At 41.9% G+C, this 18,428-nt stretch overlaps 1 protein-coding gene and 1 long non-coding RNA gene across 2 annotated transcripts; one reads left to right on the forward strand and one right to left on the reverse strand.

Annotated features, from left to right (window-relative positions):
- Nucleotides 1–946: 946 nt before the first annotated feature.
- LOC120940622 lies at nt 947–10,875 on the reverse strand. The gene is made up of 2 exons (XR_005749466.1): nt 10,817–10,875; nt 947–1,406 (listed from the first exon to the last, which is right to left on the reverse strand). It is a non-coding gene; the product is annotated as an uncharacterized LOC120940622 (long non-coding RNA).
- Nucleotides 1,330–2,519, forward strand: MC4R (melanocortin 4 receptor). Its single transcript, XM_040353578.1, has one exon. It carries the CDS (start codon nt 1,499–1,501, stop codon nt 2,501–2,503), a length of 1,005 nt encoding a protein of 334 aa, XP_040209512.1. The 5' UTR covers nt 1,330–1,498; the 3' UTR covers nt 2,504–2,519.
- Nucleotides 10,876–18,428: the final 7,553 nt, after the last annotated feature.

Here is an 18,428-nt window from a genome sequence, read left to right on the forward strand (position 1 = left end):
GTGTGTAATCACCGCTATTCCAACAATACCCGGAAGCTGCGCTTGATGATGCCTGCACAGCGCTGTAGAAGTCCTTCCTGGATATGGGTCTGAAAGCGGTGGAACGCACTCCTCACTAGAAAAACTTCCTGGTTACGCCGTTGTAGCAACGCTCTGAAGCATTTCGTCACTTCATCATCCCCAGGCTCCAGCACCATTGTGTTCCCTAAACACTCACAGCACAAGTTGGCTGTTATCTTGTGGACTTCCCTGGAAGCTTTATCATCAGACTGGGACTGCCCTGCCACTGGAACATCTTCTGGACACACTCACCTGCTACATGCCTGCTTCATCCACCATCTTGTAAGTGTTTTTAACCCCTTTAGGGGATATTAAAAGTTTTATATTTCTGCCCTTAGAGGCGCCTTGTTTGTTTTTCTGTTCCCATTAGAGATTGCTTGTCTCCCTGAGTGCTGCCTAAAGTGTGTGAAGATCCGCTACCCTCTCCAACACAGACTTTATCTGTCAGGATTCAAATTCTTGGAGCATCCTGGATATACACATTTTTCTGGCTCTCTATAAATCTTTTATCCTTTGCTGTGATATTAGGTTGTAACTGTTGTTTATATTTATTACCCATTATTGGGTTTTAGAACCAGTTGATTTATTTCCTTGGCGCTGGAAGTGAACTGTGGGCCCCTTATTTTGTGCACCTTTCTTTAATATAGTGTATATAAAACAAACCTTCACAATTACCTTTAGATATCTATGTTCAGCTAAATGGTTCATTTCTGTTTTGATGTAATGATCTTTGTACCTTTCTGTACGATAATTGTATGTACACAATATATACTTCAAAATTTCTCCAACTAAATCTTTTTATGGAAAGAAAACCTTATAATTCATTGTTCAATTCACCCTGTACAGTGCTGAACAGACTGTTGTGAGAGATAATAAAATGTAAGAGTTACGTTCTCTCAATATATTTGTGCCTTAGGTCACGTATTACAGAAAATACTACAGCATGAAATGGATTGCGATTTCTGCTGTGATTGCCGAATAATTACCACTCTGTCACAAGCTTTTCTTCATCCTGATTGGCTAGCAGTCAAAACAGAGGAGGGAGTGAGTCTTTTCATTCTGTTTTGCACGCTGTATAAAATCATCAGCTGGTATATGCTGTGTAACTGAAATCTGCTGTTCACAACAGGCTTACTTCATACATAATGGAATGAATGATTGCACAGGAGAGCAATAATTGCAATTGCACAGAAGTCCAACAATTAATTTCCCAGGAGACCAACATCTTTAGGGTGAAAAGAGAATATTGAGAGAAGGTGAAGCAACAGTGATGGATGGATGGATGAGACAAGGGACAGAAGCCACTGAGGATCAGAACCTGGATGTATAATCAGCAATATTTCCATCTGGAATTATACAATGAAAAGTTAAACATCACTAGCAGTCTAACTGTTTCTGAAGCAAAGCATTTATCCTATCCAGTGAATGAGCATACAATATGAATTTAACACATCATCGCCATCATCACCACAGGCTGCATTTAATGCACTTGCGAAATCACAGTTATGGTTTGCACGTTGGAGCCAACGAGAGCACTGAAAAGAACCATCCCTCCGGAGGGTGCTATGAGCAACTGTTTGTGAAACCTGAAGTGTTCGTAATTTTGAGCGTTGTAAGCCTACTGGAAAATATTTTGGTGGTGGCAGCTATATCTCGAAACAAGAACCTGCATTCTCCTATGTATTTTTTTATCTGCAGCTTGGCTGTAGCCGACATGCTTGTGAGTGTATCCAATGGATTTGAGACTGTTGTGATTACTCTGTCCAGCCACACAGATAAGAAGGCACATCACCTTATAGAGAATATTGACAATATACTAGATTCAATCATCTGCAGCTCCCTGCTCGCATCTATATGCAGTCTGTTGTCTATAGCAGTGGACAGGTACTTTACTATTTTCTATGCTCTTCAGTATCACAATATCATTACAGTGAAGCGAACATTTATAATAATCACATGTATTTGGACAGCATGTTCGACATCCGGTGTGTTGTTTATTGTGTATTATGATAGCAATGTGGTCATCATTTGCCTAATCAGTATAATCTTCACTATGCTTGCTCTTATGGCATCTCTGTATGTTCACATGTTCATGCTGGCCAGATTACATATGAAAAGGATTGCAGTTCTACCAAGGACTGACACCATACGCCAAGGAGCCAACATGAAAGGAGCGATCACACTAACTATCTTGCTGGGAGTTTTTGTAGTCTGTTGGGCTCCTTTCTTTCTGCATTTAATTTTCTATATTTCTTGCCCCCACAACCCTTATTGTGTATGTTTTATGTCACACTTCAATGTTTATCTTATTCTTATCATGTGCAATTCTGTCATTGATCCTTTTATTTATGCTCTGCGCAGCCAAGAGCTAAGAAAAACCTTCAAGGAAATTATTTATTGCCACTGTATGGCAAGTTTGTGTGAGCTTGCAGGCCGTTATTAAAGGTGAACTAATAGGAGATGCTTGGAAGAGGACTACTTTTTCTACTGTTTAAAGTGGATGTAAACCTGATTCATGAAATTTGAGCTGGGCACATATATCTGCAGTATTTTGTTATCTATTTTCAATGAGCTAAGTAGTGTAGCTTTCTTTTGAACGGTTCCTCTGTTATCAGCCTGAGAACTCCTGACATATTTTTTGACTTTTTAGACAAAAGCAGCCTGAATCTTTTGTCAAAGGAGGTTGCTAAAATAGAGTAGCAGAGAGCAGCTCCTATTACAAAATAGCTCTGAGAGTCTCTGCCTATGATGTGTGCCTTTCCTCCAATCAGCAATGTTAGCTATCTTGGCTGTATGCCCAGACATCACACTCTGTATTAAACAGGAAGAGAACATTTCCTAACATGATCTCAACTTTCTAAACAGTATATAAATGTGAACACAGCAGATATACATATAAAACCTATGTAGGGAGATTTGGTCAATCTCTGTGTATCAACCTGAGGCTGTTCACTCCACTTTAAACAGCTTACCTAAAGAGTGAAAGTTACCGATTAAACAATTGGAGTAGTCTGAAACTATTCATATGAACTGTTTTAATAGCGCAGCCTTATATTTCAGGGATACATGCTTTCCTTTTAATTATTTACTTGTATTTTCTACCTCCCAGAGCAGAAGTATAATAGTATCAGGCTTTGAGGCCCTCTCTTCCTGAGTTCATTGTTGATAACCAAAACCAAAACTCAAAAAAAAAACTGTCATGGTGCTAAGGTTACATGAAAGAAAACAATGCTTTATTAGTGGTCTCATCCTTATCCAGCATCTCAGAGAGTATATTATTATCCCCTTCATTGGGACCTTATAGCCCAACTTTGGGTTGGTATTTCTGTTGTGACAACGAGCGTATAAAAGTAAATAACAGCACACACACCTATCCCTATAAGATCAGCTGTTCTTTTATAACAACTTAAAGGGGTTGATTTACTAAAGGCAACAAGATTGTGCACTTTGCAAATGTGCAGTTGCATTTTGCGCTGGACACATGAAATTCAATGTTTTTTAAAGCACATGATTAGAGCATGAGGCTCTATTTGGCTTTGTCGATGCCGATCACCGCATTCCCATCCATCTCCTGCAGAGAGTGGGAAATGACTGCATTCCCGTCTGTCTCCCGCGGGGGGAATTTGGCGTTTGCCTCCTCCCCCTAAAAACATTTGAGCACCAGCCGCTACTGATATGTAGTAAAGCATGCTTGTTATACTCACTATGGAACCTAAGGGGTCAATCCTGTGCATTGTGTAAAAAGGCTGTTTGATCCTGTCTTCTTTGACCCTTCTCTTCTTCCACAGTCTCCATCCATCTCCTGAGGAGTATTGGAGGCACTCTGCACATGCTCAGTTTGGTGTGTATTGCTAGAGAGATTTTTGATCAGCACAGGGCCAATCAGCACTGTCCAGACCAAGGGTCAGGGCTCATGCAGCCTTATACGGCAGTCAGAAGAATGAAAATTCCTTCTACAAGCTTTAACCAGACACTGATAGAAATCACAATACTGCTATATACTGCTAATGAGAAAAGATATTTAGTAGGGTTGTCCCGATACCGATAATAGTACTAGTGACTGATACCGTGCATTTGTGCGAGTACTTGTACTCGCACAAATGCTCCCGATGCCTGATCCGATACCTGGTACTGTGGCGGCGTTCCCGGGAGTCAGAAAGGTGGAGAGGCCGTAGTGGAGAGAAGAGCGAGTCAACACTGGCAGCAGTGGAACTAAGGGTAAGCTGGCTGAGGCAGGGGTGCAGGGTGGCAGCAGCATATTGCGACAAAATCGGTGACCGCAGCCATCACATTCGGTAAAGAAAGTGACAATCTGTGTCTCCGTCAGAGGTGAAACATCACGACGCCCATCTTGGTATACCCTGCTCTCAGCCGCAGTAAGCCAGCAGCAGACATCTTGTTACACCCAGCCCATATAGTTCAGGCTGGGTGTAACAAGATGTGTGCTGCTGGCTTACTGCGGTCGAGTGCAATGTGTACCAAGATAGGCATTGCAGCATACTACTGTATATGATAAATGACATGGATGATTAGAGGAAAGGAAGGGATTTGCAATGCTATGTGCCATATACCTTCCTTTCCTCTCATCATTCATGCCATTTATTATGCCAGGCCAGCAATTGCCAATCAGTGCTGCATTTCAGTGCCACCTATCAGTGCCCATAAGTGCTGCCTATCAGGGCCCATAAGTGCCGCCTATCAGTAGTGTCTTTAAAAAGTGGTTTCGGGACAACCCTAGTATTTAACAGTTTATATCAGGGCCCATAAGTGCTGCCTATCAGTATTGTGCTTTGAAAACTGTTACATGACATTAAAAAAAGTATCAGTAATTGGTATCCACGAGTAATTGAAAAAAAGTATTGTACTCTGTCTTTAAAAAGTGGTTTCGGGACAACCCTAGTATTTAACAGTTTATATTTACTAAAATAATTTTATTTCCATGGTAAGTGTACTGTAGGATACCAGATATAGTGAACGCAGGATCTTGGGTTTAGTAACACTTTAGGAATGAAGATTCAGATTCTAACAAATCCTTATGTTGCTTGAGTGCATGCATATGTACATATTTATGCTTATTCATTGCAGCATTTAAAGTTACATTTTCCAGCTTCAAGGCAATTTCAGGATCTTTGTAAGTTCGTAGAAATGAAATGTATGATCTGACAGTTGAAAATATCAGTCTAATAGAAAGCATTTGAAGAAGGCCTACCATAAAATTTGCCTTAAAATGTTTTTTTATAGTTATCAATAGAAACGTATATCTGACTTGTTTTTTACTCTCTTTTTACTTAAACTTGCCCTTATAGTGTTGAGACTTTGTTTACAATGTGGTATTCTGTTAGGAATGCCGTCTACATCTTCTTAGTGCTTTCAATTTTTATGCTAGGATCACCCTTTTGTGTCTGCATTTTCATGCATTTTTAAAAGGTTTCTTTATACATTTTTCATGCACTACTATTGAAGTTTATGGGGTTGAAAATGTGTATTGACACACCAAAAAAAATGTATCTGTGCATTCATGCACATGCATTAATAGGCCCCATAGAAAAAATGGTAATCCACGTTGCACAGGTATGAACAGAGACTTAAAGTAGAACTATATGTAAAACATTTTTTTATCATTTTGGATAAAGTAAGTGATGGTTTTAAGCCCTGTCAAATTTTTTTCACATCTGCAGAGACTTCCTTCACTTCCTGTCTCATAACCAAACAGAAAGTAAAAGGAAATTCCTGCAGAAAGTGAAAGAAAATTCATTGGGAATGCTCAGGTCATCAGAACTATTGTCCCCATTGGAAAATGTCCCCTCTATTACCTTTCTGGGGACAACCCAAATTTGGGGATTTTCTTTTACTTTCAATGATAATGGTAAACAGGACAAATAGAGGAGGGTGAATCTCCTTCCTCCCTTTCCACCTAAACCAAAACTAAAACAAATGCCTCGAACACCTGGCCGGGATTTCCGACGGGAAAACTGTGATGAGAGGTTTTGGCTGGGAATCTCGGCTGTGTGTATGCTCCCTCAAAGTTTTTCTGACAGGAAAACTGCCCAAAACCGCCGGCAAAAAAAAAAAGAGCTGGCTCTCATTTTAACCGTCGGGATTCCCGACTGACTTTTTCCTGTCTGAAATCCCGAACATGTGTACGAGGCAAAAAAGTTTTGCCTTTAAGTTATACTTTAATGATGATATCCCAAAGCCTAGGTTTACCACATTCATGTGGCCACATATTTTCCTCTGTCCTGCCCATAATGTACTGAACACTTCTTACAGAAAAACATTTTTCTTGAACATGTCCATTTGTTTCATGTTCAATGTGGTTATATTTGGCAATCACTGATCTCAGCTGTCCTTGGTGATTGTTACTATGCAGCTAGAAGATTAGAGTGTTGTTCTGTGTCTTGGTAATTAAAGACACTGAATTTCATTAAATAAAATTGAAAACAGTATTTTCTTAGTTCACAACAGTTCCCTTTTCTATAACCTCATTTTGTTTCCCTTTACTTTTAATTTTTTTAGTCCACAAATGTATTTACATGCTTAAAATAACAGTTATTTCAATTATTGAAAGGTAAGATTTTGTTACAATCAATAGAGTAACTATAGACCAGTGATGGCGAACCTTGGCAACCCAGATGTTTTGTAACAAAATTTCCCATGATGCGCAAGCACTCTGCAGTGTAGCTAAGCATCATGGGAAATATAGTTCCGAAACATCTGGGGTGCCAAGGTTCGCCATCACGGCTATAGACCAAGGGTGGCCTGTGAAAATGTTGGACTTGGAACTCCAATGCTTACTAGCCTCTTCACTTTGCTCGACACCTTACATCCACTGCAATAAAAAATGAATTGCAGAGTTCACTGAGCCCTTAGTCAATGCTGCCTCTGCAGTAACATTTGCCAATTAAGCTCTCATTAAAGTTTTCTTTTTAGTATTAGAAAGAGTGGGGAAAGGTGTGAACTTCTATCAAGAAGGTACTGTATGCCCTTTGGGTAGAGTTCCATCACTTCCTGTTCTGCTGACCAAACAAGAAGTGAGGGGAATTTTCCCAATGGGGTCATGTACAGCAATTATAGCCTGGCAGAGATTTTACTCCTTCCCCACGTCATAAAAAATATGTTGGATGGAGTACAGCATACCAAGCAAAAGCGTGATTTCAGATGATGCTGCATTGCGAAGGCATGTATACAATTTGCTCAGGGCAGGCTCAAAGTAATACCACTTCTCCATGTGTCCCTTGTGCTTCATTATATGAAGTGATGGCAGATGCCATTGTTCACCTGCGGGATGTTTTTTGGAGTTATGCGCAATCTCAATATACCACTGTGAGTGTATTTTTAATAATAAACCAGCGATTTTAAAGGTTTTACACTATCTAACGCTTTTTTACTTGTATATGTGTTTATGGGAGTACTGAATGTCCATTGGATGTTTACCTAAAGCTGCATCTACCCCTGCTTGAAGGCTGTACATCGAAACATGGATTAGAAGGTAAATTCCACAAAGCTTACCAGACCTGCCTTTAATTAGGGGGCCCTGGCTACACGATAATCGCACATCTTGCCCATATGTTGGTGGTTGGCCTTTATGGTGAAGGGGATGTGATGTGATTCATCAGCGATTGGAGAATACTGTACCATTCCTTTTTATTAAGGACTATTTACTTATTTTTCACTGTGGACTTTTCACTTATTCATGCGTTTGATGTTATTTAATGTGATTTTGTAGCGCAGCACTTTGTTTATCATATGATTTTTATTGTTGCATGATCAAGTACAGAGTATACATGGAGAATGCATCTTTGAAGTAGCATATGACAATACTTCTCTGTTATGCATTCAATGTAAATGTTATTGTACAGGTCATTGTAGTGCAAATAGTTGCAAATTCTGTAGCCCTGTTTATTGCCACTCCTTATAACAACAAAATGGGGTCATCTCTAACTTTTTTCTTTTTTTTTTCTGCATAATTGCTAACAAATAGGGGGGGGGGGGGTTGCAAGGGTGAGGCAAGACAGAGGGATGGAGGTGTAAGATTGAGGATATTAGGGTGAGTGGGAGAGGGGATAGAAAAAAAACGAGGGAAGGAGAAAGAGCGGGGTTGGGAGCAAGAGGGGGGAAAGGGGAAGGAAAAGACAATGGAGACGGGAAAGAAAGCAGGAAGATGGGAAAGAACAAGAAGGAAGGGGAGACGAAAGAAAGTAAGAAGAGGAGGGAGCCATGTTACTCTAAAGCAGGGGTCTCAAACTCAAATTACCTGAGGGCCACAAGACAAGTTTTCATATGCCATGGGGGGCCGCATGCAAACTTTCAAACTTCAAAAACAACAGTACTGGTGTCAGCGAACACATTATTAACCCCCAGCCCTGGTGTCAGCGAGCGCATTATTACCACCAGCACTGGTGTGAGCGAGCGCATTATTACCACCAGCACCGGTGTAAGTCAGGGTTTGACAAATTTGCTTGGAATCTAGGAGCCAGCTAAAAAAGTTAGGAGCCAGAAAACGCACCCCGTCCCGACGAGCTTGCGCGCAGAAGCGAACACATACGTGAGCAGCGCCCGCATATGTAAACGGTGTTCAAACCACACATGTGAGGTATCGCCGCGATTGGTAGAGTGAGAGCAATAATTCTAGCCCTAGACCTTCTCTGTAACTTAAAACATGCAACCTGTAGATTTTTTTAAACGTCGCCTATGAAGATTTTAAAGGGTAAATAAGTTTGTCGGCATTCCACAAGCGGACACAATTTTGAAGCGTGACATGTTGGGTATGAATTTACTCGGCGTAACATTATCTTTCATAATATTAAAAAAAATGGGGATAACTTTACTGTTGTCTTATTTTTTAATTAAAAAAAGTGTAATTTTTCCCAAAAAAGTGCGCTTGTAAGACCACTGCGCAAATACGGCGTAACAGAAAGTATTGCAACGATCTCTATTTTATTCTCTAGGGTGTTAGGATAAAAAAATATATATAATGTTTGGGGGTTCTAATTAGAGGGAAGAATATGGCAGTGAAAATAGTGTAAAATGACATTAGAATTGCTGTTTAACTTGTAATGCTTAACTTGTAATACCAACGGCCACCACCAGATGGCGCCAGCTCACATCTGGTGGTAATAACTTGTAATACCAATGGCTCACCACCAGATGGCGCCAGCAAAAAAAAAAAAAAAAAATGTTTTTTTTTTTTTTTTGCTCCCCTCACTTCCACCCTGCCTGCGGGCCATTTATAACTGGTCCGCGGGCCGCAAATGGCCTGCGGGCCGGTACTTTGAGACCACTGCTCTAAAGAGTAATTCCACTTTTGTTGAGAAAAAAACATTCCCCTCTGAGTGGTCAATGTACAGCATGCTTTAAAACTTATCTGCTGAAAACCCGTCCGTCTGACATGTCCGCTGGTTAGTACGCTTAACCAGCGGACCGAAATCTCCTGCATGCGCCGAATGGATTTGACGCATGCGTGGAAGCATTTTACTTCCTGGTTTGCGGACGTGGCGGCGTCAACATCACCGCCACGTCACCGCGCTGTCTGTCCGCGGGGATTTTGGTTTGATGGTGTGTACAACCATCAGACCAAAATCTCCTAGCAGACATGTCCGATGAAAACCGTTTTCATCGGACATGTTCGAGCGTGTGTACAGGGCCTCATGGGAGTGGTTTTATAATTATCGATCAGCTGCTGCACCTGCAGGTCTTTAATAAGGACAATTGCAGGGTCTGCATCCCTTTAGATGTTATTTCCTATTGGGAGTATCTCACCAAAAATGAAATTTTTGTTGCAGGGGATGAAAAAATCTGATTTGTATCTCAGTGCAGACTTCTGGGAAAATCAGTAAGCCAATCACACAAGCAGGGATTTATGTTTCTGGGGGGTGGGGGCATTCTGTACACATTCATCTTTTAAAGAAAATGTTGAAAAAAGTTTTTTAGACATATACTGCAGAGCGTGGCCCCACATCCAATTATGTATATAAGCACAGAAAAAAGGAAAAATAGAAAATGAGGAACACAAGGCATGCAGTCCATGGAACAGTGCACCTCCCTCCCCCCTTTTTTTTTCCTTTCCCCTCTCATGGTGCACTGTTTCATGGACTGGATGCCTTGTGTTCCTTGGATGTTCTTCTTTTAGCCATGTACCAATAGTATTCCCCAAAGAAGCTATTGGCGAAACGTGTAGCGATCCATTGTCGCTGATATGGTGACTCTAGTAGTTTGGCCTCCAGTCAGAAGGGATCTTCTTGGACTACAGTGATACCATTCTATGGGCCATCTATGCGGTTTTCAATGTTCAGCATCCCTATACATACATATGGGACAGTGTACCAATAAGACATGTCTATGTACTCTTTTTTATCATATGTTTTAAATGTGACTCAATAAATTGAGTGAGACCATTATCTTTCCTATTGAGATTACAGTGGCAACCTTAAAAGTCAGTTTTAATATTTTTTCCTTTTTTCTGTGCTTTTTTACAGAAAATTACACAGCTGCAGATTGAAAAGGAAAGGTAATTTTCAATTACAATATGACTTGAGTCGCAATTGTATATGCTTTATTAATCTTTTTAGGCGTTGAAATTGTTTTTTTCCTGTTTGCCAGCCTTCAAAAAGTATTTGCTCTATTTGGTTATTTCTATTTATTCTAGTTTTCAGAAGTTAAAGTGGACCACCTTGCCCTAAAAAGCAAGGTTTTCTTATTTAATCAGCCCCCCCCTAAAAAAAAACCTGTGGAAGAAGAAGCTAGAAAATATACTCACCATAGCCCCAGCTTCAACCATGCAGAGTGTGATGTTCCAATCCTTTTGGCGAGATCCTGGGAATGATGAGGATAAAAATTTAGGATTGGATTTGGTATTCTTATTCCCATAATCTGGGTGTAAGGTAAGTATATTTACTAATTATATTTCTACAATTTTTGTTTTTTTTACACAGCTTTATCCCATGGTGGTGGGAGCCCTGATCGAATAAGAGGACACTAGGGAATGACCATGTTCACAAACAAGAAGACTTTTCCAGACCCAATGCATTGGGAGATGTGATTGCTAAGAGGGAGGAAATAGACCAACAAAAATGGCCTGTGCTCTGTTTCAACATATGGCAGCCATTCGGAGCAGTGAGTGTATCAGTGGTGGCATGGTGCTCCAATTTTTTTTGGGGGGGCACAAACAAACTGAAAAATATTGAAAAAAAAACCAAATGCAGCCACTGTGCCCATCAAATGCAGCCACTGTGCCATCAATAGCAGCCACTTTGCCCCATCAAATGCAGCCACTGTGCCCCATCAAATGCAGCCACTGTGCCCCATCAAATGCAGCCACTGTGCCCCATCAAATGCAGCCACTGTGCCCCATCAAATGCAGCCATTTGTGCCCATCATATGCAGCCACTTGTGCCCCTTTAAATGCAGCCACTGTGCCATCAACTGCAGCCATTGTGCCCATCAATTGAAGCCACATGTGCCCCATCAAATGAAGCCACTTGTGCCCCATCAAATGCAGCCACTTGTGCCCCATCAAAAGCAGCCACTTGTGCCCCATCAAAGGCAGCCACTTGTGCCAATCATATGCAGCCACTTGTGCCCCATCAAATGCAGCCACTTGTGCCCTTCAAATGCAGCCTCTGTGCCCATCAAATGCAGCCACTTGTGCCCATCGAATGCCGCTACGGTGAACCCCACCCTACCACTGTTTGCCTGGCACTTACCCCATCTTGGTGGCGGGTCAGGCAGTGGGTAATGACGGTGAGCTGTGGGACGGCTCCTGTGTCCTCCATGCTTCCCCCTCCTCTCTTCTTCCATTTTGCTAGGCATCCAATAGGGGTGCCTGTGCCTTCAGCCAATAAGGTGAGGGGTATTAGACCAGTGCTTCCTGATTGGTGGAGAGGCGGTTCAGTGTTAGAAAAGCAAATATTAATTTGCTTTACTAACCAAGGGCGGATCCAGAGTCTAGTCTCGGGAGGGGCACTGCCAGAAAATAAGGTGTTGCTTACAGAACTCAATTAGGTGTCCGGTGTGTCCGCTGCAATGTTGCAGTACCGCTAAAAAATCAATGCCACCATTACTAGTAAAAAATATTTAAATATAAATGCCATAAATCTATCCCATAGTTTGTAGACAATTGTCAGGGACTGCAGACATGGTACAAGAGATGGTCAGAGACTGCAGACGTGGTACAAGAGATGGTCAGAGACTGCAGACATGGTACAAGAGATGGTCAGAGACTACAGACGTGGTACAGAGATGGTCAGAGAATGCAGACATGATACAGGAGATGGTCAGAGACTGCAGACATGGTACAAGAGATGGTCAGAGACTGCAGACATGGTACAAGGGATGGTCAGAGACTGCAGACATGGTACAAGAGATGGTCAGAGACTGCAGACATGGTACAAGAGATGGTCAGAGACTGCAGACATGGTACAAGGGATGGTCATAGACTGCAGACATGGTACAAGGGATGGTCAGAGACTGCAGATGTGGTACAAGGGATGGTCATGGTACAAGGGATGGTCAGAGACTGGAGACATGGTACAAGAGATGGTCAGAGACTGAAGACATGGTACAAGAGATCAATGCAGCCTCATCAGTGCCCATCATTGCAGCCTCACTGTACATATGAATGCAGCCCCACTGTATATATGAACGCAGCCCCACTTTTGTATATAAATGCAGTCCCACTTTTGTATATAAATGCAGTCCCACTTTTGTATATAAATTCAGGCCCACTTTTGTATATAAATGCAGTCCCACTTTTGTATATAAATTCAGTCCCACTTTTGTATATAAATTCAGTCCCACTGTATATATAAATTCAGTCCCACTTTTGTCCTGTTGCCCCCCCCCCCCCCGATCCGCCGGTGTTACTAACACATCTGGGTGGATTCGGAGCGCAATACTCTGCGCTCTGAGTCCACCACCATTTTTGAAGCCTATTAAAGCCAATGGCTCTAATCAGGTGCTTCAAAAAACACCCCCGCAATGCATGAATCTATCCATTAATCATATAGAGGGGGGGTGGCTTGATGGAGGGGGTGGCGCTCATGCACCCTTAATGGAAGGGCCGTCCCTGGAGTGTATGGTGCGCTTTTTCATTCTATTAGCAGCTTATCTACTCTCAGGAGCAATATCTCTTGTGTTATACAAGAATGAAGGCCCTGTTAAGACTAGGACTTTTAGTAATCTTTTAGCATGATCTGTGGTTGGCAGGTAGTGCCACTGCTGTAAACTTCCACATCACACCACTTATAATATAAACCAAAATATGTTGTGCTTACCTTTAAGTGAACTGTCAATGTTAACCACTTCCAGACCTTAGGTGTTTTTCAGATTCGGTGTTTGCAAGACTAAAACAGTTTTTTCTGCTAGAAAATTACTTAAAACCCCCAAACATTATATATTTTTTTTTCTAACACCCTAGAGAATAAAATAGTGGTCATTCCAATACTTTTTGTCACACCGTATTTGCGCAGCGGTCTTACAAGCGCACTTTTTTTGGAAAAAATTCACTTTTTTGAATTAAAAAAAAAGACAACAATAAATTTGGCCCAATTTTTTTATATATTTTGAAAGATAATGTTACGCCGAGTAAAATGATGCCCAACGGAGCTGCGGTGGCTCAACGTGATTGGCACTGCGCTGACAAGCCATTCACCTCTGCAGCCAGGGGTTCGGTTCCCGGTCTCGGCTACATGTGAATTGAGTTTGGTGGTCTCAGCCCGGCTCCCGGTGGGTGTGCTATGCGAGGTAAGCCTACGCTTAGTACGCCCACCCCCCTCCCACAAAAACCACCACACCTACACACGCACTCGAAATTGGGTTAACACACATGCACTTTGACCACGCGGTCTCTAAAAAAAAAAGAGAGGCGAAGGACTAACGGGGCTGGTTGAGCGGGCTAATCCTCTCACTCCCTTATAGGGAGTCCCTCTGCCCCGTTGGGCTTCAAAGCGGAGCAGGTAGGGCGGGCTGTGTGGGAGGACCCCCTCACACACCCGCCATTGCCACCTGGGGCATGGAGAAAGGTGGCAGATTGCCCCTGGGGGAGGCCTGCCTACTCCCAACTCCTGCAGTCCGGCTCCTCTCTCGAGCACACGCACAAAATACACTTTAAAAGAAAAAAAAAAAAAAAAAAAAAAATGATGCCCAACATGTCACGCTTAAAAATTGCGCCCGCTCGTGGCATGGCGTCAAACTTTTACCCTTAAAAATCTCGATAGGCGATGTTTAAAAAATTCTAGAGATTGCATTTTTTGAGCTACAGAGTAGCTCTAATGCTATAATTATTGCTCTCGCTCTAACGATCGCGGCGATACCTCACTTGTGTGATTTAAACACCGTTTTCATATGCGGGCTCTACTCGCGTATGTGTTTGCTTCTGCGCGCGAGCTCGTCGGGACGGGGCGCTTTAAAAAATTTTTTTTTTTGTTTTCTTATTTATTTTTATTTATTTTATTATTTTTTACACTGAAAAAAAATAATAATAATTTGATCACTTTTATTCCTATTACAAGGAATGTAAACATCCCTTGTAATAGAAAAAAGCATGACAGGTCCTCTTAAATATGAGATCTGGGGTCAAAAAGACCTCAGATCTCATATTTGGGCTTAAATGCAAAAAATAAAAAATAAATAAAAAATGTCATTTTTTCAAATGACCAAAAAAAAAATTTGTCTCTTTAAGAGGCTGGGCGGGACTGACGTTTTGACGTCACTTCCGCCCAGCCGAGCTATGGGGACGGGCGAAGGAGACTTTTCCTTCAGTCTCGTCCCCGCTCACCAGCCGACAGCATCCGATCGCCTCCGCCGCTACCGACGGCTCCGGTAAGCGGCGGAGGGCGCGGGAGAGCGGCGGGCCCCTCTCCCGCCACCGATAACGGCGATCTTGTGGTGAATCCGCCGCGGAGACCGCCATTATCGGATTCCAGACCGCGCACACTAAAAATGGATACCTCGGTTGTGACAGCAGCTGCTGCCGTTACCGAGATATCCATCTTTAAAAATAGGACGTCCATCGTCGTGCGCAGGTCTGGAAGTGGTTAAACAGTAAAACAAAAAAAAATGTAAATTATTGCACAATATAGTGAAAAATGATTGTAATAAAACAAAATATCCAGAGAAGATGAATGTGCTCAGTGAAAAATATATTCTCATGTGGCCCTGTCGTTGCTTCCACCACTAGAAAAATGAATGCCTCAGAAGCTTAAGACCTCATAAAAAAGGTGATAAGCACACAAAACATCCCAAGGATCCAATGCCTCAATTACTGCACAATATGAAAAATAACATCCGCATGGTCCAATGCACAAACCACTGCACAGTAAGGATGAATGCCTTCTCAGCAATAGAAAAAGCAGAGAACAATACTCCTAGGGGTTGATTTACCAAAATCTGATGCAGCTCTGTATAGAAACCAATCAGCTTTCAGAATTTTTAGTCAAAGCTTAACCTCCCTGGCGGTGTTCCCGAGACTGACTCGGGGTTAGATTTTCCTGCTACGATCGGTAACCCCGAGTCAGTCTCGGCTTGCCTCGCTGAATCCACAGGCACTTTTTACTTACCTTGTCCCTGGATCCAGCGATGCCACCGCGCTGTGTGAGCGAGCGGGACCTCGCTCGATTCACATAGTGCCTCCGTGTGACGCCGATCTCCGTTCCCTGCGACGTTACGACGCACGGGGACGGAGAACGGCGCCAAATTCAAAAACGTAAACAAACACCTTACATACAGTATACTGTAATCTGTTATAGATTACAGTACTGTATGTAAAAAAAACACACCCCCCTTGTCCCTAGTGGTCTGCCCAGTGTCCTACATGTACTTTTATATAATAAAAACTTTTCTTTCTCGCTGCAAACTGTAGATTGTCCATAGCAACCAAAAGTGTCCCTTTATGTCAAAAATAGTTTTAGATCAGCTAAAAAACAGCGATAATAAATTATAATCACTTGCAGAATTGTGCGATAGCGATTTGTGGGGAAATTCGTCATAAAAAAAAAAAAATAATGACAGCAACAATTCTGCAACTGAGCAAATTTCAGTGATTTTAATTTGATTACATTATTGAATAATTTTTATTATAATTATATTATTATTTTTTATAATTATTTATAATTATTTATTATATTCTAATTTATAATTTTGTTTTTAAAAAAATGTCATACCCGGGATGCCTATTAGAATCTTGTTTGGTCAGATTTAAGTGAGTTATTTCTAAAAATTACAGACCTACAATATAAAACGCCAAATTTCCTTGCAAATAATGGTACCGCTTTCAGCATGTTTTTTCTGAAAGAATCATACCGCCAGGGAGGTTAATTGAACAAGCTGAAGTTAGAAGCTGTGTGGCTACCATGAACACATGCACTAGATTTTAGTAAATCAACCCCTTTTGTGTGAAACCGTATGGACAAAACTCATTGAGCAAATAAACAATGAAAACAGAACAGAATAAAAGTATCCAGTATGTAAACTCAAAGACATCGCCCACCGGAGTGCATGATGATGTGAGCCTGCTTCACACCACTTAGGCCCCTTTCACATTGAGGCGTTTTTCATGCGGTACAGCGCTAAAAAAAGCGATGCTATACCGCATGAAAAATCATGCCCTGTAGTGTTCTATGTGAAAGCCCGAAAGCTTTCACATTGAAGCGGTGCCCTAGCAGGAGCGCTCCAAAAGTCCTGCTAGCCGCATCTTCACCGAACTGAACTGAAATCAATGGGAAAGCGTGGTAATACCGCGGTATTAACCCTTTTTCGGCCGCTAGCGGGGGTCAAAACCTCACCGATATCGCGGTAAATACGACAGTATAGCCGCGCTACAAATAGTGCGGCTATACCGTCACCACGGCTGCACGCCTCAATGTGAAAGCAGCCTTAGAATCAGCCTACTTTCCTATAATGCCTTAAAGGGGTGGTTCACCCTAAAAACGACTTTTTCTTATTACACTGCCCCCCCACATTACAATACGATTAAGGCTATTAATTTTTTTTAAAAAACGGGCCCTTTAAGACATTTTATTTAGCTTAAAGCGGGGGTTCACCCTATATAAAAAAAATAATAATAATTTTTTCCCTCTAGCATTAAATTCGGCATAGTAGCGCGAGCTACAGTATGCCTGTCTGTATTTTTTTATCCCTGTACTCACTGTTATATCGTACATAGAAGATTCCGGGGAATGGGCGTTCCTATGGAGAGGGAAGGTGATTGACGGCCGGCCCTGGCACGTCACGCTCCTCCGGAAATAGCCGAAATAGGCTTGGCTCTTCACGGCGCCTGCGCATAGCCTGTGCGCAGGCGCCGTGAAGAGCCGAGACCTACTCCGGCTGTCTTCGGGGAGAGTGACGTGCCAGAGCCGGCCATCAATCACCCTCCCTTTTGCTAGGAACGCCCATTCCCCGCGGCAGACGGAATCGTCTATGTACGATATAACCGTGAGTACGGGGATAAAAAAATTAAGACCGGCATAGTGTAGCTCGCGCTACTATGCCGGATTTTATGCTGAAATGTTGTTCTGCAGGGTGAACCACCGCTTTAGGCCGGAATCACACTAGTGCGTTGCGTTTTGGAGCTGCGTTCTCGTTGCGAATTTCTCTAGAGGGTGTTCTGCGGATCAACTGCGGTTTAGCTGCGGATCGGGTGCGATTTAGAATAAATAATTATCTGAGCTGCGTTTTTGGTGAGGGCCAATCATTGTTAGCTGTGTGATGATGTAGGTAATAAAAGGGAGTGACCTTTCTTGGACTGTTCCTTTTTCACGAGCATTCAGTATTGTGTGGAATAGGATTTGGATTTCAGAAGAAATGTGTGCTGCCCTGCCCATGATCATGCCTACAGTTGTTGCTGCAACAGCAGAAATCTTGCTGGAAGTTGAGAGGAGGAGAAGGAGGAGGAGAAGAAGAAGATACTGGGTTTATCCTATCATTGCAAAAAGGGATGAAAGAGGGCAGTTCATGATATTATATGAAGATCTCCGTGGGCATGAAGACAAGTTTTTTAATTATACACGCATGTCAATAACCAGGTGATTTTTTTTTTCATTTTGCTAAACATTTTCTTTCTCCATTGTTCCATAGTAAATATTTTTAATTTTTTTTTTTTTTTTCAAGTTTTGATGAATTGTTAGGACTAACGTACCCTAGTTTGGAGCGCCAGAACACATGCTTCAGAGCAAGCATCCAGCCTGCACAAAGATTATTAATCACATTAAGGTACTTTTCCACACCTATGTGCATTTTAAATTTAATGTTGAAGCATGTAATCTTTTTTGGGTTCAACTATCCAACATCTGTAATTATAAATGAACAACCAGACATAAGATGCCCAAAAATATATTTATTTTTAACTTTTCTCCCAAAAATAAAGAAATAGACAA

This window comes from Rana temporaria, chromosome 5 (assembly GCF_905171775.1).
Source record: "Rana temporaria chromosome 5, aRanTem1.1, whole genome shotgun sequence".
NCBI classification, from domain to species: Eukaryota; Metazoa; Chordata; class Amphibia; order Anura; family Ranidae; genus Rana; species Rana temporaria.

What these genes read in the sequence shown, in the direction of transcription:
- MC4R (XM_040353578.1), top strand. Translation starts at nt 1,499, where the DNA reads ATGAATTTAACACATCATCGCCATCATCACCACAGGCTGCATTTAATG.